Source organism: Mytilus edulis, chromosome 10 (genome assembly GCF_963676685.1).
Source record: "Mytilus edulis chromosome 10, xbMytEdul2.2, whole genome shotgun sequence".
NCBI classification, from domain to species: domain Eukaryota; kingdom Metazoa; phylum Mollusca; class Bivalvia; order Mytilida; family Mytilidae; genus Mytilus; species Mytilus edulis.
The window spans coordinates 57,691,948-57,718,320 of record NC_092353.1 but is presented as its reverse complement, the minus strand read 5'-3'; the positions used below and the strand labels follow the sequence as shown (position 1 = coordinate 57,718,320).

General features: G+C 33.4%; 1 protein-coding gene across 1 annotated transcript in view; it reads right to left on the bottom strand.

Moving 5' to 3' along the window:
* The window catches only part of LOC139492853 (E3 ubiquitin-protein ligase rnf213-alpha-like), a 100,484-nt gene extending 76,141 nt beyond the window's left edge, over nt 1-24,343 (bottom strand). Inside the window, exons 1-13 of the mRNA XM_071281004.1 lie at nt 24,319-24,343; nt 23,146-23,720; nt 22,085-22,235; nt 19,195-19,415; nt 18,490-18,657; nt 17,004-17,165; nt 9,101-9,725; nt 7,296-7,473; nt 6,121-6,260; nt 5,179-5,256; nt 3,648-3,754; nt 2,876-3,017; nt 1,990-2,188 (exon numbers count right to left, since the gene is read on the bottom strand). Coding sequence (XP_071137105.1) covers nt 1,990-2,188; nt 2,876-3,017; nt 3,648-3,754; nt 5,179-5,256; nt 6,121-6,260; nt 7,296-7,473; nt 9,101-9,725; nt 17,004-17,165; nt 18,490-18,657; nt 19,195-19,415; nt 22,085-22,235; nt 23,146-23,720; nt 24,319-24,343 — 2,771 coding nt within the window. The remainder of the gene's footprint in view (nt 1-1,989; nt 2,189-2,875; nt 3,018-3,647; nt 3,755-5,178; nt 5,257-6,120; nt 6,261-7,295; nt 7,474-9,100; nt 9,726-17,003; nt 17,166-18,489; nt 18,658-19,194; nt 19,416-22,084; nt 22,236-23,145; nt 23,721-24,318) is intronic.
* Nucleotides 24,344-26,373: the final 2,030 nt, after the last annotated feature.

Genomic DNA, 26,373 nt, shown 5'->3' with positions numbered 1-26,373 from the left:
CAATTCAGGGGCAGCAACCCAACAATGGTTTGTCCAATTCATCTGAAAATTTCAGGGCAGATAGATCTTGACCTGATTAACAATTTAACCTCATGTCAGATTTGCTCTAAATGCTTTGGTTTTTGAGTTATAAGCCAAAAACTGCATTTTACCCCTATGTTCTATTTTTAGCCATGGCGGCCATTTTGGTTGGTTGGCCAGGTCACCGGACACAATTTTCAAACTAAATACCCCAATGATGGTTGTGGCCAAGTTTATTTCAATTTGGCCCAGTAGTTTCAGAGGAGAAGATTTTTGTAAAAGACAAGAGTGCACACGCTGAAATGTCTCGCCTTCTATACTAATCATTGATATTATGTTGATAGTCCTAAGTATAAAGCTAAGCTTTCATACAACTGTCACATAAACTGAACATTAACCAAGATAACTAAACAAAGACCAATGAACCTTGAAAATGAGGTCAAGGTCAGATGAACCATGCCAGGCAGACATGTACAGCTAACAATGCTTCTATACAACATATATAGTTGACCTATTACTTATAGTTTAAGAAAAATAGACCAAAACACAAAAACTTAACACTGTGCAATGAACCGTGAAAATAAGGTCACGGTTAAATAAAACCTGATCGACTGACATAAAGATCATAAAATATTTCCATACACCAAATATAGTTGACCTATGGCATATAGCATTAGATAAAAAGACCAAAACTCAAAAACTTAACTTTGACCACTGAACCATGAAAATGAGGTCAAGGTCACATAACATCTGCCCGCTAGATTGGTACACCTTACAATCATTCCAGACAACAAATATAGTAGACCTATTGCATATAGTATGAAAAAAACAGACCAAAACACAAAAATTTAACTATAACCACTGAACCATGAAAATGAGGTCAAGGTCAGATGACACCTGCCAGTTGGACATGTACACCTTACAGTCCTTCCATACACCGAATATACTAGCCCTATTGCTTGTAGTATCTGAGATATGGACTTGACCACCAAAACTTAACCTTGTTCACTGATCCATGAAATGAGGTCGAGTTCAAGTGAAAACTGTCTGACAGACATGAGGACCTTTCAAGGTACGCACATATCAAATATAGTTATCCTATTACTTATAATAAGAGAGAATTCAACACTACAAAAAATCTGAACTTTTTTTTCAAGTGGTCACTGAACCATGAAAATTAGGTCAAGGACATTGGACATGTGACTGACGGAAACTTCGTAACATGAGGCATCTATATACAAAGTATGAAGCATCCAGGTCTTCCACCTTCTAAAATATAAAGCTTTTAAGAAGTTAGCTAACACCGCCGCCGCCGCCGGATCACTATCCCTATGTCGAGCTTTCTGCAACAAAAGTTGCAGGCTCGACAATAACTAAGATTTATGAAAAATGGTTAAAAATTGACTATAAAGGGCAATAACTCCTAAAGGGGTCAACTGACCATTTCAGTCATGTTGACTTATTTTTAGGTCTTACTTTGCTGAACATTTTTGCTGTTTACACTTTATCTCTACCTATAATAATATTCATGATAATAACCAAAAACAGCAAAATTTCCTTAAAATTTCCAATTCAGGGGCAGCAACCCAACAATGGGTTGTCCGATTCATCTGAAAATTTCAGGGCAGATAGATCTTGACCTGATAATCAATTTTCTCCATGTCAGATTTGCTCTACATGCTTTGGTTTTTGAGTTATAAGCCAAAAAATGCATTTGACCCCTATGTTCTATTTTTAGCAATGGCGACCATGTTTGTTGATAGATCAAAACTTCGGATACAATTTATAAACTAGATACCCTAAGGAACATTCAATTAAAGTTTGGAAGTATTTGGCCTAGTAGTTTTAGAGGAGAAGATTCTTGAAATAGTTTACGATGACAGATGACGACGGACGCCAAGTGATGGCATAAGCTCACTTTGGCCCTTCGGGCCAAGTGAGCTAAAAAGTTTCTTAAAATACAATTACCTATCAAAATCAACATATGATGCAGTTTCTATCCCACTGATTGGTTTATCTACCACAAATCTTTTAGATAGATAAGTTTTTACATGTTTTTCTCCACCAAATGACATTTGTGGTCGACGATATTTGTCTAATGCTGCCACCAATCTGGATTTGTATTCATTCTCTCGACTACAAACCACCACTAACTTGAACTGTATTGCTGAAAACAAGAAAAACATTATCTTCAGTTTTAGAAAAAAATCAGCAGCTAAAATACCAAATATATATAGCTATATATGTATATGATATGCATTATCAACCCTAAATATGACAATGAATAGATTTGTTAACGGCATGACACTTTTTTTTAATTACCCACATAAGGTGGTCTTAGATTGTTGCTATTTCAATTTTGATTTAGTTTGCAAAAGTTTTTGTAGGCATCATCTTACTACTCTTTTTCTTTGGTAGATGAAGATTTTATAATGAACAGTTAAATGCAGAAATATAAATTTCAAACTGAGTATTAATAAATTATAGTCTATATCAAAGAGGGGATGGACAGAGGTCAGGGAACATGGGAAGCGGGAAAAAGACAAGAATGTCTCCGTCTGAAGTGGGACAGACAGACAGACGGATTAACAAACAACTGACAGACAATCAGACACACAGACCAGAAAACATAATGCCCATAAATGATAAATGATAAAGGGTTATTCTTGGAAAACATTTTGGAAAGATTTTTGTCTAGAAGTAAGGGAGGAGGAAATTGGGAGTTTCTGGAAGTCAAGTGGGAATCAGGAACACCTGTCCACCACATCAAATAAGGAAAAGGCTTATAGCTGACAAAGTTGAGTATTTCTACCTCTTCTTGTGTGCAATAGTTAAAATAGGTGAAAATCTTTACCTCTATTTTGTGCATGTTTCATGTGCTTCTCAAGTAGTTTCTCTCCTTTGTCACTCACTTCATAATCTAGTAGATCTGCATTAACTAAACAATATATTTTACCACTATCTCCAAATAATGATCTTCTCCAGAATATTTCAAGCTAGAAAACATAAATCATAAGCAATAAAAAAAAAACCATCCTTTTAAAATATGTAGACACTATTACATGTTATCTTTAAATCTGAAACACTTAAGCATGTGTGAAGGGTTTTCTGTGGAACTTGTATTTTGGCTTCACAAGCCTTAATTATCATGTATACACTGAACCTGGTTCCAGAATATTATACAAACCACTTGAAAGAAATTTAGTTTTTGAAATCTGACAATCAATTAAATGTATCAGTTCAGTATCAAATATAACATGCATATAAGGATCAAAAGAACATTTTAATGAAATATAAATATGAACCCTGCTTTGAACTAGACCACTTCATTAAAAATATCGAATTTACAAATTGTCACTTCACAAAGGTTCATTCTACATAGGAAGACATGTCATCTTATAAATTATAAATCAGTTTTTGCTCTCACTTCTCAATGTCAGATGCCTATAATGCAGCATGCAGAAAGACAAGTTTTTAAGTCTTTGAATTAACCTGGTCAGAGATCGAAATTGTGACCGCTTGTGACCAGCTTTTAAAGTATGTATACCAAGACACCAAAAAAGTTCAGTCTTTTTAGAAGATAGTTTTTACAATTTGTTTACTTTAAGGACTATAGTTATAAATACCATATCAAGACTTGTATTCGGTGTACAGAGTAAGACTTCATCTGACAGTGGTAATGGAGAATCATCTTCTGTACTGTAAAGGGTTAATACTGTGTTGTACATCTCACCTGCAAAATATATCAAGATTAAACAAGAATGTGTCCCAAGTACACGGATGCTCCACTCGCACTATCATTTTCTATGTTCAATGGTATTAAAATTAGAAAGATCATATAATAGGGAACATTATTTTTGTGTACTAAGTTTTAAGCTGATTGAACTTCAACTTCATTAAAAACTATCTTGACCAAAAACTTTAACCTGAAGGGGGACAGACGGACGGATGGACACACAGACAGACGAAAGGATGCACAGACCAGAAATTATAATGACCCTCTACTATCATAATGATGCCAAGATAACTCCTTAATGATAAATTTGATTATTTTATTGAAATAAGGAGGTAGGTAGATATATCTGTCTATAAAGTATTCAAGATATGAGACAATTAAATGCCTTTAGTTTTGAATTTGAGCCACAAAATGTATACTAAATATCCTAAATAATTCATCCCATTTTCCTACAAATCGGTTGAATAGTTTCAGAGGAAATATGATCTTTGAAAATGAATTATGAGTGACAAGGGCCAATAGACTAGGGATAACCTCACAGACACCAAGTGATGGTATAGGCTTACATCCCAATTTAAGCCATGTGAGTTAATAACCAGTACTTATACACAATTCCCCAAATATTTGTGTGTTTTTATCTGAAAAGAAAATTTTATCTACCAGTTATGTCATATTTCAGGATAAATTGCTGAGTGAAGGTTTTATCAAAATACCTGAATTGGACAAAGGGAAGAGAGGACCAAGTCTAGACAATCAAACTGACTCTTATTTACCATCAAATAATGTTTGTAAGGAATATTAAAAATAGATATTATACTGGTCCCATTAGGTTATAACTTTAGTTATCAACCATTTTCTGAATCCAATCAAATATGTAAAATAAATCTGTCAATCCAATTATAATTGTGAGATAAGACATTTACCATATATTTTACCTTAGTCATTATATGACAAGAGAAAAATATTTAAAAATACTACTTTTGGATATTAAAAATGGTGTTAACTCAAAAAGGAGAAATACTAAAATCCTGAAAATTGAAGTAGACCTTCATTTAGTCACAGTAAACAACATATTTAAATTTGAAAAAAAATTGTAAAAGCCTTTTCATGATATGGTGGAGACACTGTTTAGCAGCCACCTGCCTGCCCGTCCACCCACCGTACATCACCAAAGTAATAACCGATATTTACTTTGAAAATCCGGTTAAACATTACTTCTCAAGGTAGCATGTTCATGGATTTTATTTTCCGCACAAAAATATGAGCTAGAATTCACCAATTTTATTATATTATGAAAGCTGTTTTGTCAGGTTTTTTTAGTATGCCATTACAAAATCTATTTTTACAGTTTGATAGCTGCTGTGAAAATAACCATAACTAGTACAACACATTTATTAAAGCTTGAATAATGTTGAACATACTTTGTGAACAGACAATCAAATTAGCAATTCCTTCTTTACAACCACATACTGCGAAGGACCTTTCAACAGACATGGTTTCTGAAAAATGAAATAAAACAATTAGAATCAAAATCATTTTGTAATTGTCACTTGTACCTGGTTACTGTAAATCAACTTATATTGCAATTGGTAGATAATGTATTTCCGAGTTAAGGGGGCATGTGGGTGTAAATCTTCTTTTTTTTCTTCTAATATACGATTTCGCTTTTTTTTTCTAAAAATAAACTTTATCCTATACCTAATGGAAATTACAGAGATCGCTTAAATTTTACAATAGTTTAGTTTAAGTATAGCTTATTTGAAAAAAATCAATCAAAATATAGGTCACGATGAGTTAATCTGGTTTTTTTTATTGTTTGTGAAAATAATGTGGTGTCTTCATGATTACTATTTACAACATACTTCCCTCAGGAATAGAAACAGATATTCTATATTGGGATAGACTGACTTACTGGAAAGTAGTCTTACAATTGCGAACATTTGGTTTTTGTGGGATAATTGACTCATTAGCAATCATATCACATCTTTTCACTTTAAAATTTATCACACTGGAGGATAGTCTTTTTTATATATTGTTACTTGGATGGAGAGTTGTCTCATTGGCACTCATACCACATTAATCTTCCTATATCTATTTGATCATTGTTGAAGACCATATGGTGACCTATAGTTGTTAATTTCTGTATCATTTTGTCTCTTGTGAAGAGTTGTCTCATTGGCAATCATACCACATCTTCTTTTATATAAATGTCTAAGAATTTAACTTAAACATGCTAATTACAATTTTGAGATCTATTAATCTTTATCAACAATCTTTCTTAATAAATATTCCTACTAGATTTCCACTGGAAGATAGTCTAACACACATTATTGAAGACTGACACAATGGAAGATATATATTACCTTTATCCGCAACTTTTCTCAAAATAAGAGCTAGATGTTCTACACTGAGATAGTCTGACACACTAGAGGATATTGATCCAACGAAATGTTCCCATAATTTCTCTAGGTTTTCTATCAATACATCTACAGAAGTGTCCAGTCTGAAATGAAAAAAAAACATCTAGTCAAAGCTCCATCCAATAAAATTCAAGCCACTTTTTATTTTGTTGTGCAATATAATTATGTAAAGCATTAATGAACATCTGACAATGAAAAAAAAAGTACTGCAAGATCTTACTCCCTTATCATTACCTTGCACACTTGTCTAGAAATGTGACAACAATTTTAAATATATATGTGCATGACTTGAAGATTTTTCTTATGTTAATAGGAAGAATAACTTTGAAATATCTGAAAACATGCAACACTGTTTGAAATAAATTAATTTCACAAAACTGGAAAATTCCTGGATTTTTTTATTAATAAAGTCCAAAACTCTAAACCAAAAAAAACAATGCAAAACCAAAAAAAATCAAAAGTTTATCGATAGATACAAACAACTGCTTATGTGTTCAGTTTTATGTAATAATCTTAAATAGTTTCTAAGATTGGAAGCGTCATGTGAATAAGCCCCCACCCCTCTCCCCTTTTTTACTAAAAACTCAATTACTCCAAAATGAAATTTTGAATAACAACTTAAAAGTATACAGAAATTTAGTTGAATATAACCAAGAAATTAAATGTCTTAAATTTTAAGCTATTATCATAAATTGTTTTTGAGATACAGTGCGAAATGTGAAAGCCCCCATTTTTTTACAAAAAACTCAATAACCGTAAAAATAAAATTTTGAATCATCACCAAAAAGTATATATAAATCTTAAGATTAACAGAACTAAGAAGTGTATACCATAATACGTCATACAGGTATAAAACTTGAAATGGAGCTTATATCAATTGAAATAAGCATTTCACCAATGTTTCATGAAAAGTGATGAAAGCATTATTGTCTGAAGTGTTGACGATGAACAAACAGACGGACTTCAGTATACCATAATATATCCTGTTTCTAAAGACAGGCATATAAAAATTAAAAATATTAAATGTTTTCAGCTAGAAATATTGAAACAGAGAAAGAAATATCAAATTTCAAATAAAACACATATTAACTTAAATTGCTTAATTTTAAAACTATTACCCTTGAGTAGCACCAACACCAATAGTTTCAAATAGCCTTGTTCTAACTGTAGCCAATGAATCATCTCCAGTGCTCCAGCCACTGAATGTTTTATCTTGGTTTTGTTCTGATTTTCCATCTGTTGCTGAAGTCTCAAATTCAATTTCTTCTTCTTCATGTTCTATACACCATGCTATACCTATAGTTAAGTACAAAAGTTTGTCAAAATGTCAGCAAACTTAATCATAAGTATTATCTTTTACCACAAGTATTCTGAGAGTATTGCATAGCAACACAATTCCAAGAACCATAACTTAGAAAAAAATCAAATCAATATCTTCAAGCAGGAAGAAAACTAGAGGCTCTTAAGAGCCTGTGTCGCTCACCTTGGTCTATGTGCATACATGTATTAAACAAAGGACACAGATGGATTCATGACAAAATTGTGTTTTGATGATGGTGATGTGTTTGTAGATCTTACTTTACTGAACATTCTTGCTACTTACAATTTTCTCTATCTATAATAAACTTGGCACTTTAGTTACACAGAGGAAAATATTTGTAACAATTTACAAAAATTTATAAAATTAATGAAAATTGTTAAAAATTGACTATAAAGGGCAATAACTCTTTGAGGGGGTCAACTGACCATTGAGGTCATGTTGACTTATTTGTAGATCTTACTTTGCTGAACATTATTGCTGTTGACAGTTTATCTCTATCTATGATAATATTCAAGATAATAACCAAAAACAGAAAAATTTCTTTAAAAATTACCAATTGTGGGGAAGCAACCCAACAATCCATTGTCCAATTCATCTGAAAATTTCAGAGCAGATAAATATTGACTAAATAAACAATTTAACCCCTTTCAGATTTGCTCTAAATTATAAATGCTTTGGTTTCAGAGTTATAAGACAAAATTTACATTTTACCCCTATGTTTTATTTTTAGCCATGGCGGCCATCTTGGTTGGTAAGCCGGGCACCGGACACATTTTTTAAACTAGATACTCCAATGATGATTGTGGCTAAGTTTGGTAAAATTTGGCCTAGTAGTTTGAGAGGAGAAGATTTTTGTAAAAGTTAACAGATGACGCCAGACGACGAGGACGATTGACAATGGACAACGGACGTAAAGTGATGAGAAAAGCTCAATTGGCCCTTTGCGCCAGGTGAGCTAAATACTGGAAAACTGATTTGTCACACTGACTAATGGACAGAAGACAGATAGACAGAGAGCAAACTTCAAGTCCACCTTGGCTTTGCTGGTAGGTGACAAATTAAATCATTTGTACAACACTTAAGAACTATCATTACCTAGCAAACATATTTAATAAAAAAACAAGAATGTGTCCAAAGTACACGGATACGCCACTCACACTATCCTTTTCCATGTTCCATGGACCGTGAAATTGGGTAATAATCTAGTTTGGCATTAAAATTAGATAGATTATACTATAGAGAACATATGTACTAAGTTTCAGGTTGATTGGACTTCAATTTCATCAAAAACTACCTTGACCAAAAACTTTAACCTGAAACTCCCACTTTCATTTTCTATGTTCAGTGGACCGTGAAATAAGGGTCAAAAGTCTAATTTGGCTTTAAAATTAGAAAGATCATAACATAAACAACAAGTGTACTAAGTGTCTAGTTGATTGGACTCCAGCTTCATCAAAAACTACCTTGACCAAAAACTTTAACCTGAACGGACACACAGACGAACAAACAAACGAACGAACGAACGGAGCACAGACCAGAAAACATAATGCCCCTCTACTATCATAGGTGGGGCATAAAAAACCTGATTGTTCCTTTACATACCTTCATCAATCTGATCTGGAGCAACAGTTTTCAGAGCCTCCCTTGCAAGACTTTCAGAATACCCAGCTTCCATCATCTGTTGTATAAACCTCCCTTTAACTGCCTCATTGTCCTCCTCCTCAAAAGGAACCTCTTTCTCAGACTCCTCAGCTTCATCTATATCCATTTCTTCCAATTCATCTTGTGCCTCCTTCATTGCCCCAATAAGGTCATCTCTTGTACATTCATGTTTTATATTAGACAGCAAAGGATAAATTAGATTTGATGGTTCACCTTCAAAGCCTATTTTCACAAGCTCCTGTTGAAGAATCACCATTTGCTCTATACTAAAGTAATTCAAAATATAATAGTCTTCCCTTTTCAGGTCAATAAATTCCAACCATCTCTCATGGCACTGCTCCAAAAACTTAGCAATTTTTGGTATGAAAAAGCTGACATCTTTGTTCACTGCATCTGTTTTTCCTCTAATGGTGCGTTTGACATCCCCTTCCCCAAAACTGACAAAAGCACATGCAACACTTCCTGGGTCACATCTAAATTTGACCTTGAACTTTGAAAACAGTACACAGCCTGAGGACAACAGCTTGATGTATATATTACATAATCTGACCACTGAATCCAAAATCTAGAGAATTACAAAAAAAAATATGTTAAACTCCAGTAAAGACAGAAATATCATTATATATGTAGAAGGCAGACATGTTTTTTTTAACTTTTGGAGGTATCATCTTGTCATATGTTTTCGTATCAAACACATTTCTCCATTTTCGTCTACACATGTATACATACATAGTGGTTTGTTTTTCTGTTTCTTCATTTGGAACAACAACACTACAATGTGACAAACTTAAGACATATTCAAAGTTGCTTTTAGTCCGGCGGCTACAAGCATATTTCAGACGAATTGTGCACATCCTGCTACAAGCATGAAATTTGGCATAGATCTTCCTCAACTATTACTCTTTCATTTCAGATAGGGAGGCATTTACAAAACCTTTGAATAGACTTATTAAGAAGGGATATAATTACGATACTGTTGTCAAGTTATTACAAATTGCATATTTTGGCGTTAATATTGAGTCACTGATAAGGTCTTTGCATCGGAGCTAAACACATTTATTCTAAAAACAGTTATTGGCATGACACGGGTTATGTTCTTCTCATATATGTTATGATGGTATGATACTAAACCCCTAACGGGAAGGATTGTGCCTGATGTTCATATGATGAAATCATAATCTTTCAGTCAGTTTAATTGAAGTCTGGAGCTGGCATGTCAGTTAACTGCTAGTAGTCTGTTGTTATTTATGTATTATTGTCATTTTGTTTATTTTCTTTGGTTACATCTTCTGACATCAGACTCGGACTTCTCTTGAACTGAATTTTAATGTGCGTATTGTTATGCGTTTACTTTTCTACATTGGTTAGAGGTATAGGGGGAGGGTTGAGATCTCACAAACATGTTTAACCCCGCCGCATTTTTGCGCCTGTCCCAAGTCAGGAGCCTCTGGCCTTTGTTAGTCTTGTATTATTTTAATTTTAGTTTCTTGTGTACAATTTGGAAATTAGTATGGCGTTCATTATCACTGGACTAGTATATATTTGTTTAGGGGCCAGCTGAGGGACGCCTCCGGGTGCGGGAATTTCTCGCTACATTGAAGACCTGTTGGTGACCCTCTGCTGTTGTTTTTTATTTGGTCGGGTTGTTGTCTCTTTGACACATTCCCCATTTCCATTCTCAATTTTATTTGAAAAAAAATGTCTCACTTCCGGTAAAATCCAAAATGGCGGACATCAAACTTAAATCAGCTCTATATCGAAGGCTATTAAGTGAAAAAGGTGTTATTATCATGCTACTAACATAATATTTGGTATCAACCTTTGTTTTGTACTACTTTTGGATATATGATATAGATAAGATGTCTTCAAAAACCCTACTTCCGGTAAAATCCAACATGGCGGATATAATACTAGAATAAGCTTTTTTTTAGGGAGGGTAATTGAAAGGTGTTTTAATGTATTGCTACTATCATTACACTGGGCAGGAACCTTTTTGTTTGTGCCTCTCATGGATACAATGTATAAGACATATCTTTTTAAAAACCTTACTTCCAGTAAAATTTAGAATGACGGACATAGAAATATCAATTTTCTATTTTAATACAATTCAACATTTTTCAAAATGTAAAAAAAAATGTTTTTTGTTGGTTTTTTTTTTTTTTTTTTGCTTGTCATTAAACTATTGGCTTTTAGTTATCCTTAAAACCAATGTTTCTAATGTAAATTTTTAAATCACGCTTCCGGTATTAAAAAAAACCAATATGATGGAAATTTCAAAAATGAGTCCTCAATACATATCTTTGATTTAGAGTTTTAGATAGATTGGTTAAAACAAAATAAAATTACTGAAGTACTAAAACATTTTTCAAATTATTACTATTTGGCTGAAAATACATGTTTATTCACAGTCACCAGCACATGTAAACAAAACAGTGCACGGGAGACCCGATTTTCCACATTAACAACGACCGCGACATCCTCTGTATCTGTATGAATGCGTTGTCAATACCAATTCTGGCTTTAATATAACGGTTTGAGAGAGCGCCGCCGATTTATTGACGAGGAGTAAGAGCAGATTTGACGCTCTATAGGCTTGATGTGCTCACTACAGTGTCGTCTTGCTGATTCGACGCGATGACTGTCTTTACAAAAAATAAGTTTGAGTACTGTGGTGTTTTGCTTAGTGGAATGTCAAAACACTTAGAGTGATTCTTTACTTGCTTTTCCACAATATTTGTTGCGTGGTATTCTTCGAACTTCTTTGCAGTTATGTTTCTCTTAGGACGTGCTTTTTGGAGAAATTCGTCTAGTTCAATAGCGGGAATCAGCCCCTAAACCACTTTGTACATAAATATCAACTTCTAGCAATTGTCTGGAGGTCTTGTAGTTTCAGTTTGGATAGCATTTTGGAGACACAGTGACACCCGTCCTCTCTTGACTTGTAACCTATGGTGATAAATCTTGCCCCTTGACGTTGTATCTTTCTAGCTTATTTATGTTTGTTACTATATTGGGGTCCCATACTATGGCTCCACATTCCATCGTTGATCAACGAACGAGATGTAAGCTGTTTTGGCAATCTTGTGGGCAGTATTTCAAGTTTCTTCTTTGAAAGCCTAGTGTTGAATTTACTTTCTTTGCCACGTTTAATATGTAGGTGGTCCATTTGAGGTCTTCCGAAATTTGGAGCCATAGGTACGGGTTATGCTTGACTTGTTGTAGTATGTGTCCATTTAAACAGTAGATTTTATGGCTTTTGTTTCTGATGCTTAGGATGTAGCATGTTTTGGTATTGAACCGCATTCCCAAGTACATCCACAATGTACAAGCTTCTGACAAAATGATGAGACCTTAGATAGAGTTATTTAAAAGTTATGCTCTCTGTCCCTTCGCCATTCATAAGTGCTTGAACTGGGTATCATAAGAGTCAATTCCAAGCTCGTCCCCCTAAACACCTGCCTTAGTATATTGCACCTTTTACCCTCAATTAGTCTTCCCTTTTGCGCAAATAGTTATTTTCTTGATTCGTTAACCAAGTTAACCCCATCTGATAAGTTTGTGTGATCTAACAGTTAAGCCTCGGTGATTTAGGCTGATCAATCATCATTCTTTATGTCAAAGTCACATCTTCAAATGCCATCAATGTCTCCCACGCAGTCTTATTTTCCTTTTCAAGCAATCAGAGAACAATATCACAACTGGTAAAGACATGGAGCACAATAAATGTGTGTAATCACTCATTGCAAGGTGCAGTTGTAAATATATTTATCCAAAGCTTTTTGCCCTCCCAAACACAATCCATTATAAGTTCGTCTACCCCTGTCACGGAATAGCGAAACAATAACGACTATTTGAATCATGACTTGTGCAAGTTCGTGGTTCATTGCATCAAACACATGCACCATGATTATATTGTCAGCCTCTTAATGTGAACATGGTGATAAGCTTGAAATACATCTCGAGGTAGATAAGATAGAATATCCTGAGCATTTGCTATAAGAAGCAAGCGCTACATTTAGGGGAAAGGGAATACACTGACGAATCAAGAGTCAAAACAAGATTACGACAATAAGAAAGAACTTTTAAGTTTTCATTCGCAACAGCTTGCTCAATAGATTTTGAGGGAAAGGTAGTTGTAGCAACAATTACTCAGGATGTTCTGTGCTATCCATCATATGGTGATGTTTCAAGCTTAGCATCATGTTCACGTAAAGAGGCTGACACTTGAACCAAGATGCATGTGTCTGATGCAGTGCACCATAGACTTAACTGAGTTATGACTCAAACATTCGATACTGATGTTGCTGTCATTGCGGTTTCCCTTTTCAGTGACCTAGGGGCAGACAAACTTTGACTTGCATTTAGAAGTGGGAAAAGCTTCAGATATATATCTATCCATGACCTTTCAAGTACACTAGGCATTGAGATAGTACACGTTTGCTGGAAAAGGAACTGTGTTGGTGACATGGATGGTGTTTAAAGATGTGACTCTATCATTTAGAATGATAATTGATCAGCCAACATCACCAGATATGGATTTGACAATGTCATTGATAGAACGATACGTGGTTTTGTTGTACGATCAAACAAACTTATCTGATGGGGTTAACGAAGCAAGAAAAAATGTGTTTTTGGGAGAGGAAATACTTATTGAGGCTATTCCCACGACTCAGTCTAGTCTTTTTCAGCAAGTAAAACGTGCAATATACCATGGCAGATGTGAATGAGTAACAAGCTTGGTATTGGTTCCTTTTCTAACTAGTCCATCCCTTATGAATGGCGAAGGGGAAACTATTATCCATGGCACCCTTTTCAACAACTCTTTTGTGAGGCCTCTTAATCTTATCAGGAGCTTGTACATTATAGATGTAGGAAACAATACCATGATCTTTGTAAATTTGGAAAATAAGCTCTCCGATTGTGAGTAAACATGTATATGCGGCCATAAATACGTCATTCTAAAGATGTTTAACAACTTTAGTGATTTTATTTTGTTTTAATCAATCTATCCAAAACTCTACATGGAATATATGGATTGAGGACTCATCTTTGTCATTTTCGCCATATTGATTTTTTATCGGAAGTGTTAATTTTGTATTGAAACATATGCAGCTGAATAGAATTAGTGGTTTTGAGGATGACTTAAAGCCAAAAGTTTAATGACAACCCCAAAAAAATCATTTTATTTACAGTTTAAAAAAAGTTGAATATAAAAATGAAAAATTATCAATATTTCTATGTCCGCCATATTGGATATTACCGGAAGTAAGGGTTTTAAAGACATATGTCTTATACAATATTGTATCCATGAGAAGCACCAAAGAAAGGTTCCTGAACAATATAATGATAGTAGCAATACTTTAAAACACATTTCAATTATCCTCCCTAAAAATAAGCTTATTGTAGTACTATATCCGCCATGTTGGATTTTACCGGAAGTAGGGTTTTTGAAGACATCTTATCTACATCATATATCCAAAGGTAGTACAAAACAAAGGTTTGTACCAAGTATTATGATCAGGGCTTCCAAAATGGTCATATATTCCGGTCATTTATATAATGTCCGGTAAAAGTCCGGCTGGGCAAAGCATGAAACGGTCATATACTTTTTAGTTTTCAAGGCTTTTTCTGTCATTTTTACATAATTCACGATCTTTTTGACCCAACCTTTTGCCTTTAACATCATCACATTTCCGGTCATAAATGTGACATGATGATTAATTACTATCAAAACAACACCTACTTCAATACTTTCTAATTTTAATCAAGGCTAATTAGTAGTTGGACAGCTCAAATCTACCTGTTCAGGTGACAGGTGAACTATGTTCAGTACCGGACATCGTATAAATTGATCGGTTTATTCACAATTTTTTTCTTACTTTTCAGCGGTTTGTTTCTAATTGATTTAGTCCAAAAGATTAAAATTATTAGAAATTAGTTTATCAACATGATTTGATGAAAAATTTAACAAGGTTTTAAATGAAAAATTGTCAGAACTACATCGTATGAACTAGAACACGTGTGCGCATGTGCACAGGTGGGAAATTTAATTATGCATCCTACATTTCTTCAAAAATGCTAAAATTATCATTGATACCTGTATCTAACGTTCATTTCAAGTATTTTGTTGAAGAAATAACGTGGAAAGAGCTTCTTCAGTCAGTTGTGCTTTGTAAACGTACACAGATTTTACGTATCCGTTTATGGTCCATGTTTTACCATTGTCAAGTCAACATCTGGATGACCTCTCCGGTTAGAACAATGAGAAACGAAAGTAAAGTTTTTGACAATGTCATTTTGCACAAATAAAAAGTCTAAGGCAGATATGAACACGCTGATGTGCACACTTTGAATGATGCACTGCCAATTTAACAGTAATACATCCGTAAATCAAATTCATATTATATCAAAGTTAAGTTTAAAATCGTTTTTTTTTTTAATGTAATGTCAATCATTGGAATGGCCATCTGATTACCATAATTGCCTTTTGTGACTAAGTCTTAAGGGATTAAAATTGGGATCAGATATGAAATGTCCGGCTGGCTCAAATATTTTTTGGAAGCCCTGATTATGATAGTAGCATGTTAATAACACCTTTTCACTTAATAGCCTTCGATATTGGGCTAATTTAAGTATGATGTCCGCCATTTTGGATTTTACCGGAAGTGAGGCATTTTTTTCAAATGCCTCCCTATCTGAAATGAAAGAGAAATAGTTGAGGAAGGTCTATGCCAAATTTCATGCTTATAGCAGGATGTGCACAATTCTTCACAAAGCCGCCGTACTATTTTGAAGACGTAAGGACTAACTAAATTAAACTTACCTGTTCAGCCATTTTTATTTAATGTTAAAAATATACATCACTATCTGTTGTCTGCTCTATGGTCAGGTTGTTGTCACTTTGACACATTCCCCATTTCCTTTCTCAATTTAATCACTAGAATAGATGTCGAGAAAAATTCTGAGGGGATACATGAAGTGAAGCTATTTATTGTTTGTCTGTCAGACACCAGATCTTCAAGACATATGACTGTCATGTGTTTTTATTGTCATTTTTCTTACAAATCAGCAAGTTTAAGTTATCATGGTTCTTACATAAAATGGTTGTTCAAAATCCATGTATTCAATATTCTATTGACAATTCTTTTATAAATCCTTGATACATATAAAGATGAGATCAGTATAAACTTTTCACATTTAATCCCAAATTTTGAAATCTGCATTTTATTTTCAAAAAAAAAATAATGTCCTTTGTAGAAACCCAGAGTCAATCTGAATAAAATATTTGAACCATTTTAACTGCAAATTTAAATGTCACTATATATAGCTATAAGATTTAAAACATTGGATGAAAATTAAAAAATAGAAAGATTATACATATGTATATCTCAGGATATATCTGTATCTCATAAAGTTAAATTTGCGGTAAAATATTCAAAGAGCTTGAAAATTAACAAATTTTTAAATGGTGATCCAACAATCGTTACACTCGCAATTAAACAAATCTTTATTGTCTGGTATTTAAATAACAATACTGCAAGGGTACATGTATCTAATAAAGAGTTGGTTTTTAATGATTTACAGACCTTCAATCATTTTCATGACTGGGGAAACTGTGTCTGTTCTAGAGCAAACAATTCATCCAAAATGAAAACCTAAAACACTATTTTCATCATTTAAGAAACTGACTATTTATATTTATATTCATGTCAATGCTATTTTTGGTTGACTCTCATTCAAAAGGGCAGGTATATATGACCTTTTAGTAAAACTGCATGTCTTGCAATATTGATTTTTACCATTACGGTAAATTCCTTCTCATCAATGGTCATCAATAAATTACCAAAATAAATCTGTCCACATCATCCTTTCCCATCTCAGCTTTACCCGCTACTAACATCAGTCTTGACTGTAGATCATGTAACTTTTCATAGTTGTACTCTCGTTTAAGTGTCTTTCCTTCCTTTTTCTCTGTCACTCTTAATTCCAGTACATCAGATAATTGCTATAATGTAAAATGGATAATAATATTATTTTTTCCTTTTCTTACTTTCAATCATGATAAGTAAGAACACAAAAAACAAGAAGGCATGCATCGTCAAAGTAAAAAACAAAAATCAAAATGCAAAACCATCATCATAACAGTTTGTAAAGAATTGTCTTCGTAAAAAAAATGGATAGACAAAGCTCAATTAGAGAAAATGTCATAATCTATTCAAAATTCTTCCATCATTATGAGTACACCTTTAGAGGAACAGCGTACAGGAAATCCAAATGAATAGACCACTTTTGAGTTCATCCGTCACCAGAAAAACTCGTCAATTAGGCGTGCCTTTGTGACGTCATTTATCAGATAGAGGGGGTTGCCTGTATCCTTACACTATCAACATTCATCAAGCGTCTTAGTGATCGTCATTGTGCAAGTTAAACTAGAAATAATTTTTGTTTTGTAAGTACTTACTAACAATTCCCTAATGACAGCAGTGCTCATTTATGAGAATTTAGTTTGCCGAATAAATCATGCAATACAGTATTATAATTTTCCAACCACTTGCTCAACATTGGAATGGAAGTGAAGATGCCCCTAAACGTACAAATGATGTTCACTAAAACCAGAGTTTTTGACGGAAATGCACCGAACTCGAAAGTTGTCTATTAGTTCAGACAAGTAAACTTGTAAATCAGCTTAAATTTTGTGTGGACATTGTTGATGACAATTTAGCAACATAGTCTTAAAGCTGGCGGCAATTGTATCACTGGAAACACCAAATTTCCAGGATTGAACTTGAATCAGAAGTTTTCTTCAAGGATATTGAATGTCAATGAATACAATTTTTGTTCTCTAAAAAAATGATTGAACTATTCTGGTTTGTTATTTTCAAAATGTAACCCTGAAGGGAATACCCATTTCCATGCATCACAATATGATTGTTTGATTTCAGGTCAAATATCAAACCTGACATAACAAAACAATTATTAAAACCAAACAAATTTGACAATACCGGCAATGGTTGGTTTAGACCGGTTTCACTGTAGTGGCAATTGTAAATATGTATCTGGCAGATCCTTAAAATACTCACGCTCTTTACTTTCAAACTGTTGACCAATTGTAAAGTCATTCTGTTTTATAATTTCTGAGTAAAATAGGTGATGATAGTATTTGTTTGACAAAGGGAATAACTAAAAGATGGACAATGTGATTGCGATATAGCTCCACTTCAAGAGTTGCAGTTTGATAATATCATTCATTCATATAAAACTATTGAAAGTTGTGTATCAAAAAAAGACATCAATATATTGTTGATTGACATAAGACAATAATGGTGTACCAGCTGATTCTGTCCTTTCTGTTGAATTGCATCTCCTGTCTGGTGAAATCCAATATGATATGTTCCATTTAAGTTGATAGCTTCTGCTTGCACAAGGGAGGTAACTTCCACAGATCCTTGGGATTCGTCAACTATTTTTAACCATTCTAATTCATGACATGTATCAAGCTATAAGAAAATGAAAAAATACGATAAGCGCATTATCAAATACAGGCAGTAGGTTGACAAATCAGAAAAGTACTGTCTCATTGCAACTCAGCACTATCAAAATATAAAGTGTACCGAATAAAAGTGTGAATGTCTTATTTTATTTTGCTGAATATGTTAATTGACACCCTAGCTATAGGCCAATGCAATACTGTATAGCCTGTTAAATTCGCAGTTGTAAAATTTCCTGATTTTCATTGAATAAGGTATGCGAAATACTTTGCCGGTTATTATTTTGGCGGATTTAAAACTTTTATCAAAACCTTGCATGTTCACTTTAATTTGGTGGAAATTATTTTGACGATTTTGTTCTATCCGCAAAAATAAGCAATAATTTACACCCACGAAGAATAACCCACTATACAGTAAGGTCTCACATGCTAGTTTTGGTTTGATATGAAGACACCATTTATGAATACGCTACTAGTTTAAATAACAGCAGAAAACAACTTTAAGGAAAAGATCTTATATATATTTCTGAAGAATAAAGTTGCTTACAAGTTCACTAGGAAGATTCTGATTAGAATCTAATGCTTTCCAAACTTCCTCACATCTTTCCAAGAAATCTTTATAACTGCAGTATGTCTCCAAGTTGAAAATCAGAGGGGCATACCCAATGGCTGCTGACTGTAAACATCTGACCTTTGCTATTTCTAATCCTTGATCCCCAGTGGATATGTAGGCTAAGTCCACAAAGGTTTTCAATTCTTGTAAACCAGCTGTTGCATATGAAAGTAAAAGAAAAACATCAACTGCTAATATTTCTTCCAGGAAGATGTGATTATGTTTTTTGTCACTGAAAATTTTCTTGAATACTAAAGGTATTTAACAAGAAATGTAGACACAAGATCAATAACAAAGTTATCTTCCATTTACTCCAAGGGGAGTAACTTCAGTAAAATAAATGGTCGCACTTATTCTTTTAGATATTCTGTATAAGCTTTACTTATTTACAAGAAATGGAGATGTTAGATGCTTACAAATACATTTGTTTAAAATAAATTACATTTCACAGACATAAAAATAACAGATGAGCACTGATTTAGACCTCTGACCCCAGACAGAGCTGATATAAACCTACAATGTAAATTTCATAACAATCTCACAAGAAAGCACTAATAATGCAATTTTTAATTAAATTAATATTTCCAAGGGACATATATCATGTAAATATAGCTCTTTTAAACTAGAGGCTCTAAAGAGCCTGTGTCGCTCACCTTGGTCTATGTGAATATTAAACAAAGTACACAGATGGATTCATGACAAAATTTTGTTTTGGTGATGGTGATGTGTTTGTACATCTTACTTTACTGAACATTCTTGCTGCTTACAATTATCTCTATCTATAATGAACTTGGCCCAGTAGTTTCAGAGGAGAAGATTATTGTAAAAGATTACTAAGATTTACGAAAAATGGTTAAAAATTGACTATAATGGGCAATAACTCCTAAAGGGGTCAACTGACCATTTCAGTCATGTTGACTTATTTGTAGATCTTACTTTGCTGACATTTATTGCTTTTTACAGTTTATCTCTATCTATAATAATATTCAAGATAATAACCAAAAACAGCAAAATTTCCTTAAAATTACCAATTCAGGGGCAGCAACCCAACAACGGGTTGTCCGATTCACCTGAAAATTTCAGGGCAGATAGATCTTGACCTGATAAACAATTTTACTACCTGTCAGATTTACTTTAAATGCTTTGGTTTTTGAGTTATAAGCCAAAAACTGAATTTTACCCCTATGTTCTATTTTTAGAGCCATGGCGGCCATCTTGGTTTGTTGGCCTGGTCACGCCACACATTTTTTAAACTAGATACCCCAATGATGATTGTGGCCAAGTTTGGTTTCATTTGGCCCAGTGGTTACAGAGGAGAAGATTTTTGTAAAACATTACTAAGATTTACGAAAAATGGTTAAAAATTGACTATAAAGGGCAATAACTCCTAAAGGGGTCAACTGACCATTTTGGTCATGTTGACTTACTTGTAAATCTTACTTTGCTGAACATTATTGCTGTTTACAGTTTATCTCTATCTATAATAATATTCAAGATAATAAACCAAAACAGTAAAATTTCCTTAAAATTACCAATTCAGGGGCAGCAACCCAACAACGGGTTGTCCGATTCATTTGAAAATTTCAGGGCAGATAGATCTTGACCTGATGAACAATTTAACCCAGTCAGATTTGCTCTAAATGCTTTGGTTTTTGAGTTATAAGCCAAAAACCGCATTTTACCCTTATGTTCTATTTTTAGCCATGGCGGCCATCTTGGTTGGTTGACCGGGTCACCGGACAAATTTTTAAACTAGATACCCCAATGATGATTGTGGCCAAGTTTGGTAAAATTTGGCCTGGTAGTTTCAGAGTAGAAGATTTTTGTAAAAGATTACTAAGATTTACGAAAAATGGTTAAAAATTGACTATAATGGGCAATAACTCCTAAAGGGGTCAACTGACCATTTCAGTCATGCTGACTTATTTGTAGATCTTACTTTGCTGACATTTATTGCTTTTTACAGTTTATCTCTATCTATAATAATATTCAAGATAATAACCCGAAACAGTAAAATTTCCTTAAAATTACCAATTCAGGGGCAGCAACCCAACAACGGGTTGTCCGTTATACCTGAAAATTTAAGGACAAATAGATCTTGACTTGATAAACAATTTTACCCCTGTCAGATTTGCTCTAAATGCTTTGGTTTTTGAGTTATAAGCCAAAAACTGCATTTTACCCCTATGTTCTATTTTTAGCCATGGCGGCCATCTTGGTTGGTTGACCGGGTCACCAGACACATTTTTTAAACTAGATACCCCAATGATGATTGTGGCCAAGTTTGGTTAAATTTGGCCCAGTAGTTTCAGAGGAGAAGATTTTTGTAAAAGTTAACGACGCCAGACGACGACGGACGACAGACGACGGACGACAGACGACGGACGACGGACGCCGGACGCCAAGTGCTGAGAAAAGCTCACTTGGCCCTTTGGGCCAGGTGAGCTAAAAAAGTTAATTGGCACTGAATTTTAACATGTCCAAGACACTGTCGATATTAACCATTGTTATAAATTTCCTGGCAAGAATTGTAACCTTGATAGGATTAACAATGCAATTTACTGTAGAATTTAAATTTCTGAGAGACATAACTCTTTTAAAAATAATTGATCAGCACTGATATTCAAACTTGTCCATAACATTGTTGATATAAATTTCATAAATATCTGACAAGAACTATAGGAGTGAGAGTGCTAACATGATAAGAATGGATAGAAATAAGGACAGACAGACAAACAGATAGATGCCAAATATGTGTTGCACCTGAGGCAAAAACATACCTTTTACTTATTCTTAAGTAAGGTTTTTTTGGGGAGAAACTTACACATTTTTTCCCTTAACCAATTCACCAGTTTTTTACTTTCCATAAACTTCTGTAGACAGTTGACTTTTCTTTCATTTATGTCACTTAACACTGAGCAAGTTTTCAGGTATGACTGCTTCAGTTTGTTCATCTTGGTATCTTTTCCCTTTGTCTGGAAGATATATTAGGAGTTCATTTAAATCTTAAAATCTTTGACATGTAAGGCTCTATTAAAGAAGCTTATCATTTTTACCTGGAATGTATTACATATGATTAGCAGAAATGTATTCATTACAATGCTTTTCAGGCAACAAGTTAGATACAATCACCAGATGATAAATAAAACTGGAACATTGCAGTGTCATTTTTTAAGTTTTATAGTTGACTTGCAATACATTTGTATTAAGTTTCAAGTTGATCTGAGGCCATTTCGTTGTAACCACCTCAAACAAATACTGAAATCTGATGCAAGAGGGACTTAAACTGAACTAAAGAACAGACAAACAGATGCACACATACTGGAAATCATAAATATAAAGATAAGGAGATGAGGTATGATTGCCAATCAGAAAACTATCCATCAAACTTCAAATGAAGTGGATGAAAACAGCAATAAATTTAAATAAAGTCCATCTTCCATATTAGGATAGGCATTAAAATATCTTTAATATCAAATTCCTTGGACATGTTTGAGAAAAATAAAAACATTGCATAGAATCAGGATTCTTTAGCTTTAACATTGACATTTTTCTTTAATTAAATTTTCATGCAGTGGCAGCTGTGTTTAATGGAGGTTGGAGTCATAAACATAGTTTTGATATCATAAATGTGTTATTTCCCTAAAGCTCCGTTGTGGTTTTTCTTTTTTACAGTACTTTATCATCATTTTCCAAATAATTAGGTCATTATAGTTGTGCAACATATATTTTCAGCAGCTGTGATGTTTATGTAAACATGAATGTTAGAGGTAAAATATCCTGCAATTTATATAATATCCAAATGGAAACATAGAATGCATTTTTCTTTTTGTCAACTTTCTTGATTAAAATAGATGAATATATTTTCTATAAATTGTTACTCACCATCTGCATAATTTGTCTAATTGGCTGAAAGTCTCCTTCAAGTTCGAATTCCTCCACAACCTCCATTATAATAGATGCTCCATCCAAACAATACTGTAAATTTTTGTATCTGGTCAATTGCTCAGCTCTTTCCTTTATCCAAGACTGTTTTTTACCATCCTCAAGAATGAGAAATTCTTTTTTCAAAGTTTCTGGGTCCATTCCTCCACAAATTGTATCAAATTCCTTAAAGTAAATTTCACCAGTCTTCAGCCGTTGGTGTAAACCTTTCCATTCTCTATAAGCTGGATGCCAAACATGATCCATTATTTCACTAATCTCCAAGGCACGTTTTACAGTCCTTCGGAAATCAGTAGCAAGTTTTTCCCATATTCTTATGAACAAATTCCCACTGGAACATCTAATGACTTCAGGTAGTACTTCTAAAACATCGCTTTCAATTTCAAATGCTATCACCTTAGGTTTATATTTCTTTATGTCTTTTGGTACCTGTCCTTTATCAGATATATCTTTCAGTGATACTTTATCTAATTCTTGAAACTTCCTGGTTTGTTCCTCTAATGCTGTTATATTTCCTGCAATATAAAATATTTTGCAAAGATAAGATATCTGCATGGAAAATGTAACTTAAGCAATACGATTATACAAACAGTATAATAGTGATTCAGGGGGAAGGATGGTCTAAATGCTCATGTTTTTACAAACCCAGTAAATGGTCGAATTAGGTAGATCACATTCATGAAAAGGGAAGGGAATTGTTGTTACAACGTAAGAAACATATCTGATACCATCTATGAACTTGCATTCTGATATCTGATACAAAAAAGTGTATACAGATTTTCTTGAAATCGCATTGACAAATCTTGCATTTTTATCCTTTTTTCAAAAATTGCAATAATTTCTGAAATTACAGTAGTCAATGAATCAGAAAATACATGAAAAGAAATCAATATTTTCAACATTTTGCTAAGGAAAATTCTATCTTTAAATCATAAAAAAGGTTTTGTCAAAGTTTCATGCTAATATGACATGCTTCTTTTCCACTAAATCTACAGTTTCCATGAATTATTTCTTAATTAAATTCCATGAAGGTTAGAAAAAGTAAATTGATGTATAATAAATATCTTTTATTACTGAGTGAACCTAAAAGTTGATGGAGCCAAAATAGGATACCTATGACCTGCATCCTCAACAACATGTCGCAGGCTTGACAAAAACAAGCGAATCAGTCATGAAGAAAATAACTTCAGTTTGGATGTCACAGGATTGACCAATATTTTATTTACTTGATATTACTTACCATCCCATCTATAACAGATATCTATGAACTGCTTCAAGTTCTTTAAACATTCATTGTATGCATTCAATTCTGCAATTCTTAACTCAATCTCTCTTTTTAAACCTTTGTCTTCTATTTCAGGAATATCCTTCACAATGATGGTAAACCTTTCCAGTTTTTCTTGAATTATGCATAGATTTGCAAGAGATATTGATCGGTCATAAATTTCCTTAACAAGATTTTCTATGCAATGCCTCAAGCGATTCATCATACCAACACTTGTTGCACTAAGAAAAGAAGAGTGTATGTTGTTTTCTGCAAAAAAAAACTTGTTATCTTCATTATTTTGTTAATTTCAAATGGCAGAAGTTGAAAAATTCTGCATAGTCTAATGCCGCCATAGATTAAATTCACAGTTTTGCAAATGATTTTAAAGATTGTTTAATCAAAGTTTGCCAATTGAGTATTTTCATAAGGAGTTGATCATTTATACCAAAAAAAAGTCATTAAAAACAGTAAATCATGAGATTTATATGTTGAATTTGCATGCAAACAATAACAAAATCAAAGAGCAGATTTCTCTGAGGTATACGATTGCCGTTGTTTTCAATGACACATGTATACATGTAGCTGGACAATATCATTTTCAAAACTAATTCAACTGCACATGTAAAATGTAATTCACATAATCTGATTAGTTACAAAAAAGCCAATCCTGGATACAAGAGTATGAACAATGTACTTATTGTGTTTTATTTTTGTACTATCAATTCCAAGTTAACTTTCCACAGCAGTCACTGAGACTCAGAGTGAGATATGGTATTTCACTTCGTATCTTATCACCTATTTTCCTACATTAAGGTTCATCATAACCTTTTGGCTAAAATAGCCATATTTACAACACCAATTTTACTCTGAGTACAGAAAAACCTGTACAACTACAAGAGTTTTAAGGCATGGCTGGACCTAGATAATTAAATTTTAAATGTATTTTATGGTTCAGAAAATTATAAACTTTTCTGGGTTTTGCTATTCATTTAATTTTCATTCCTGCAGAAGGTGCAAAAATAAACTAAGTTGGGAAAACGTTTGAGAAGGTGGTCCCTCATATAATTGATGTTGTGAGTATATTGATTTAATGAACAATAGAAGGACAATAGACACCTGTAAACAATAGGTGATTTAAACTGTGTAACTGAGTGGACCGTATCAAATGAAACTCATGTGTTTGTTTATTTTGCTATCTTCTGCAGACTGGAAAAAAAATGAACGTCAAAATCCAGGTAAGTCATTATTTTTCTGATACATAGACTTTATATATCATAACTTAAAACTTTCCTAGATGCATCAGTTTGTCTGTACTCATAGTAAATTTTAGGGCGTAAAAACGGCCATATTTTTCAATTCCTTATGATGAACCTTAATTCTAGGAGGAACCCCATTCCTAACTCTTAAATATGTAATTTCCTTTGGGTCAGTGGTCATGACTCCTTTCTGTACACATTCCTCGGTTTAAATTGCAATCGTTTTAATATAATACGACGTTTATCGACAGAACGAGTTAATTTTTCTCGACATGTTGTTCAGAATTGACGGAAGTTACTTCCAGAGGGGAGACAACTCGATAATATGGAAGACTCCATTTCGCCTGAAGGGGTGTTGTAGTTACACCTTTACGATTCGGACTACATTTATTTTAATTTAAATGATGCATATGATTTAAAATTATGCAACAACAATAACCCTCAATAGCAGACATACATAGAAAGGATCCCATGAGTTTTTAATTAATCAATTCAGTGGAAAATCCAGAGCAACCATTGAAATCAAGAAAACTATATGCATGGCATAATTACCTAAAAAAAATCTGGAGCAAGAAGGTATATCAAATGTTAATTAAACGACCTAAATGGTTCTCTATTTCTTTAAGGGGTACAATATCAAATATA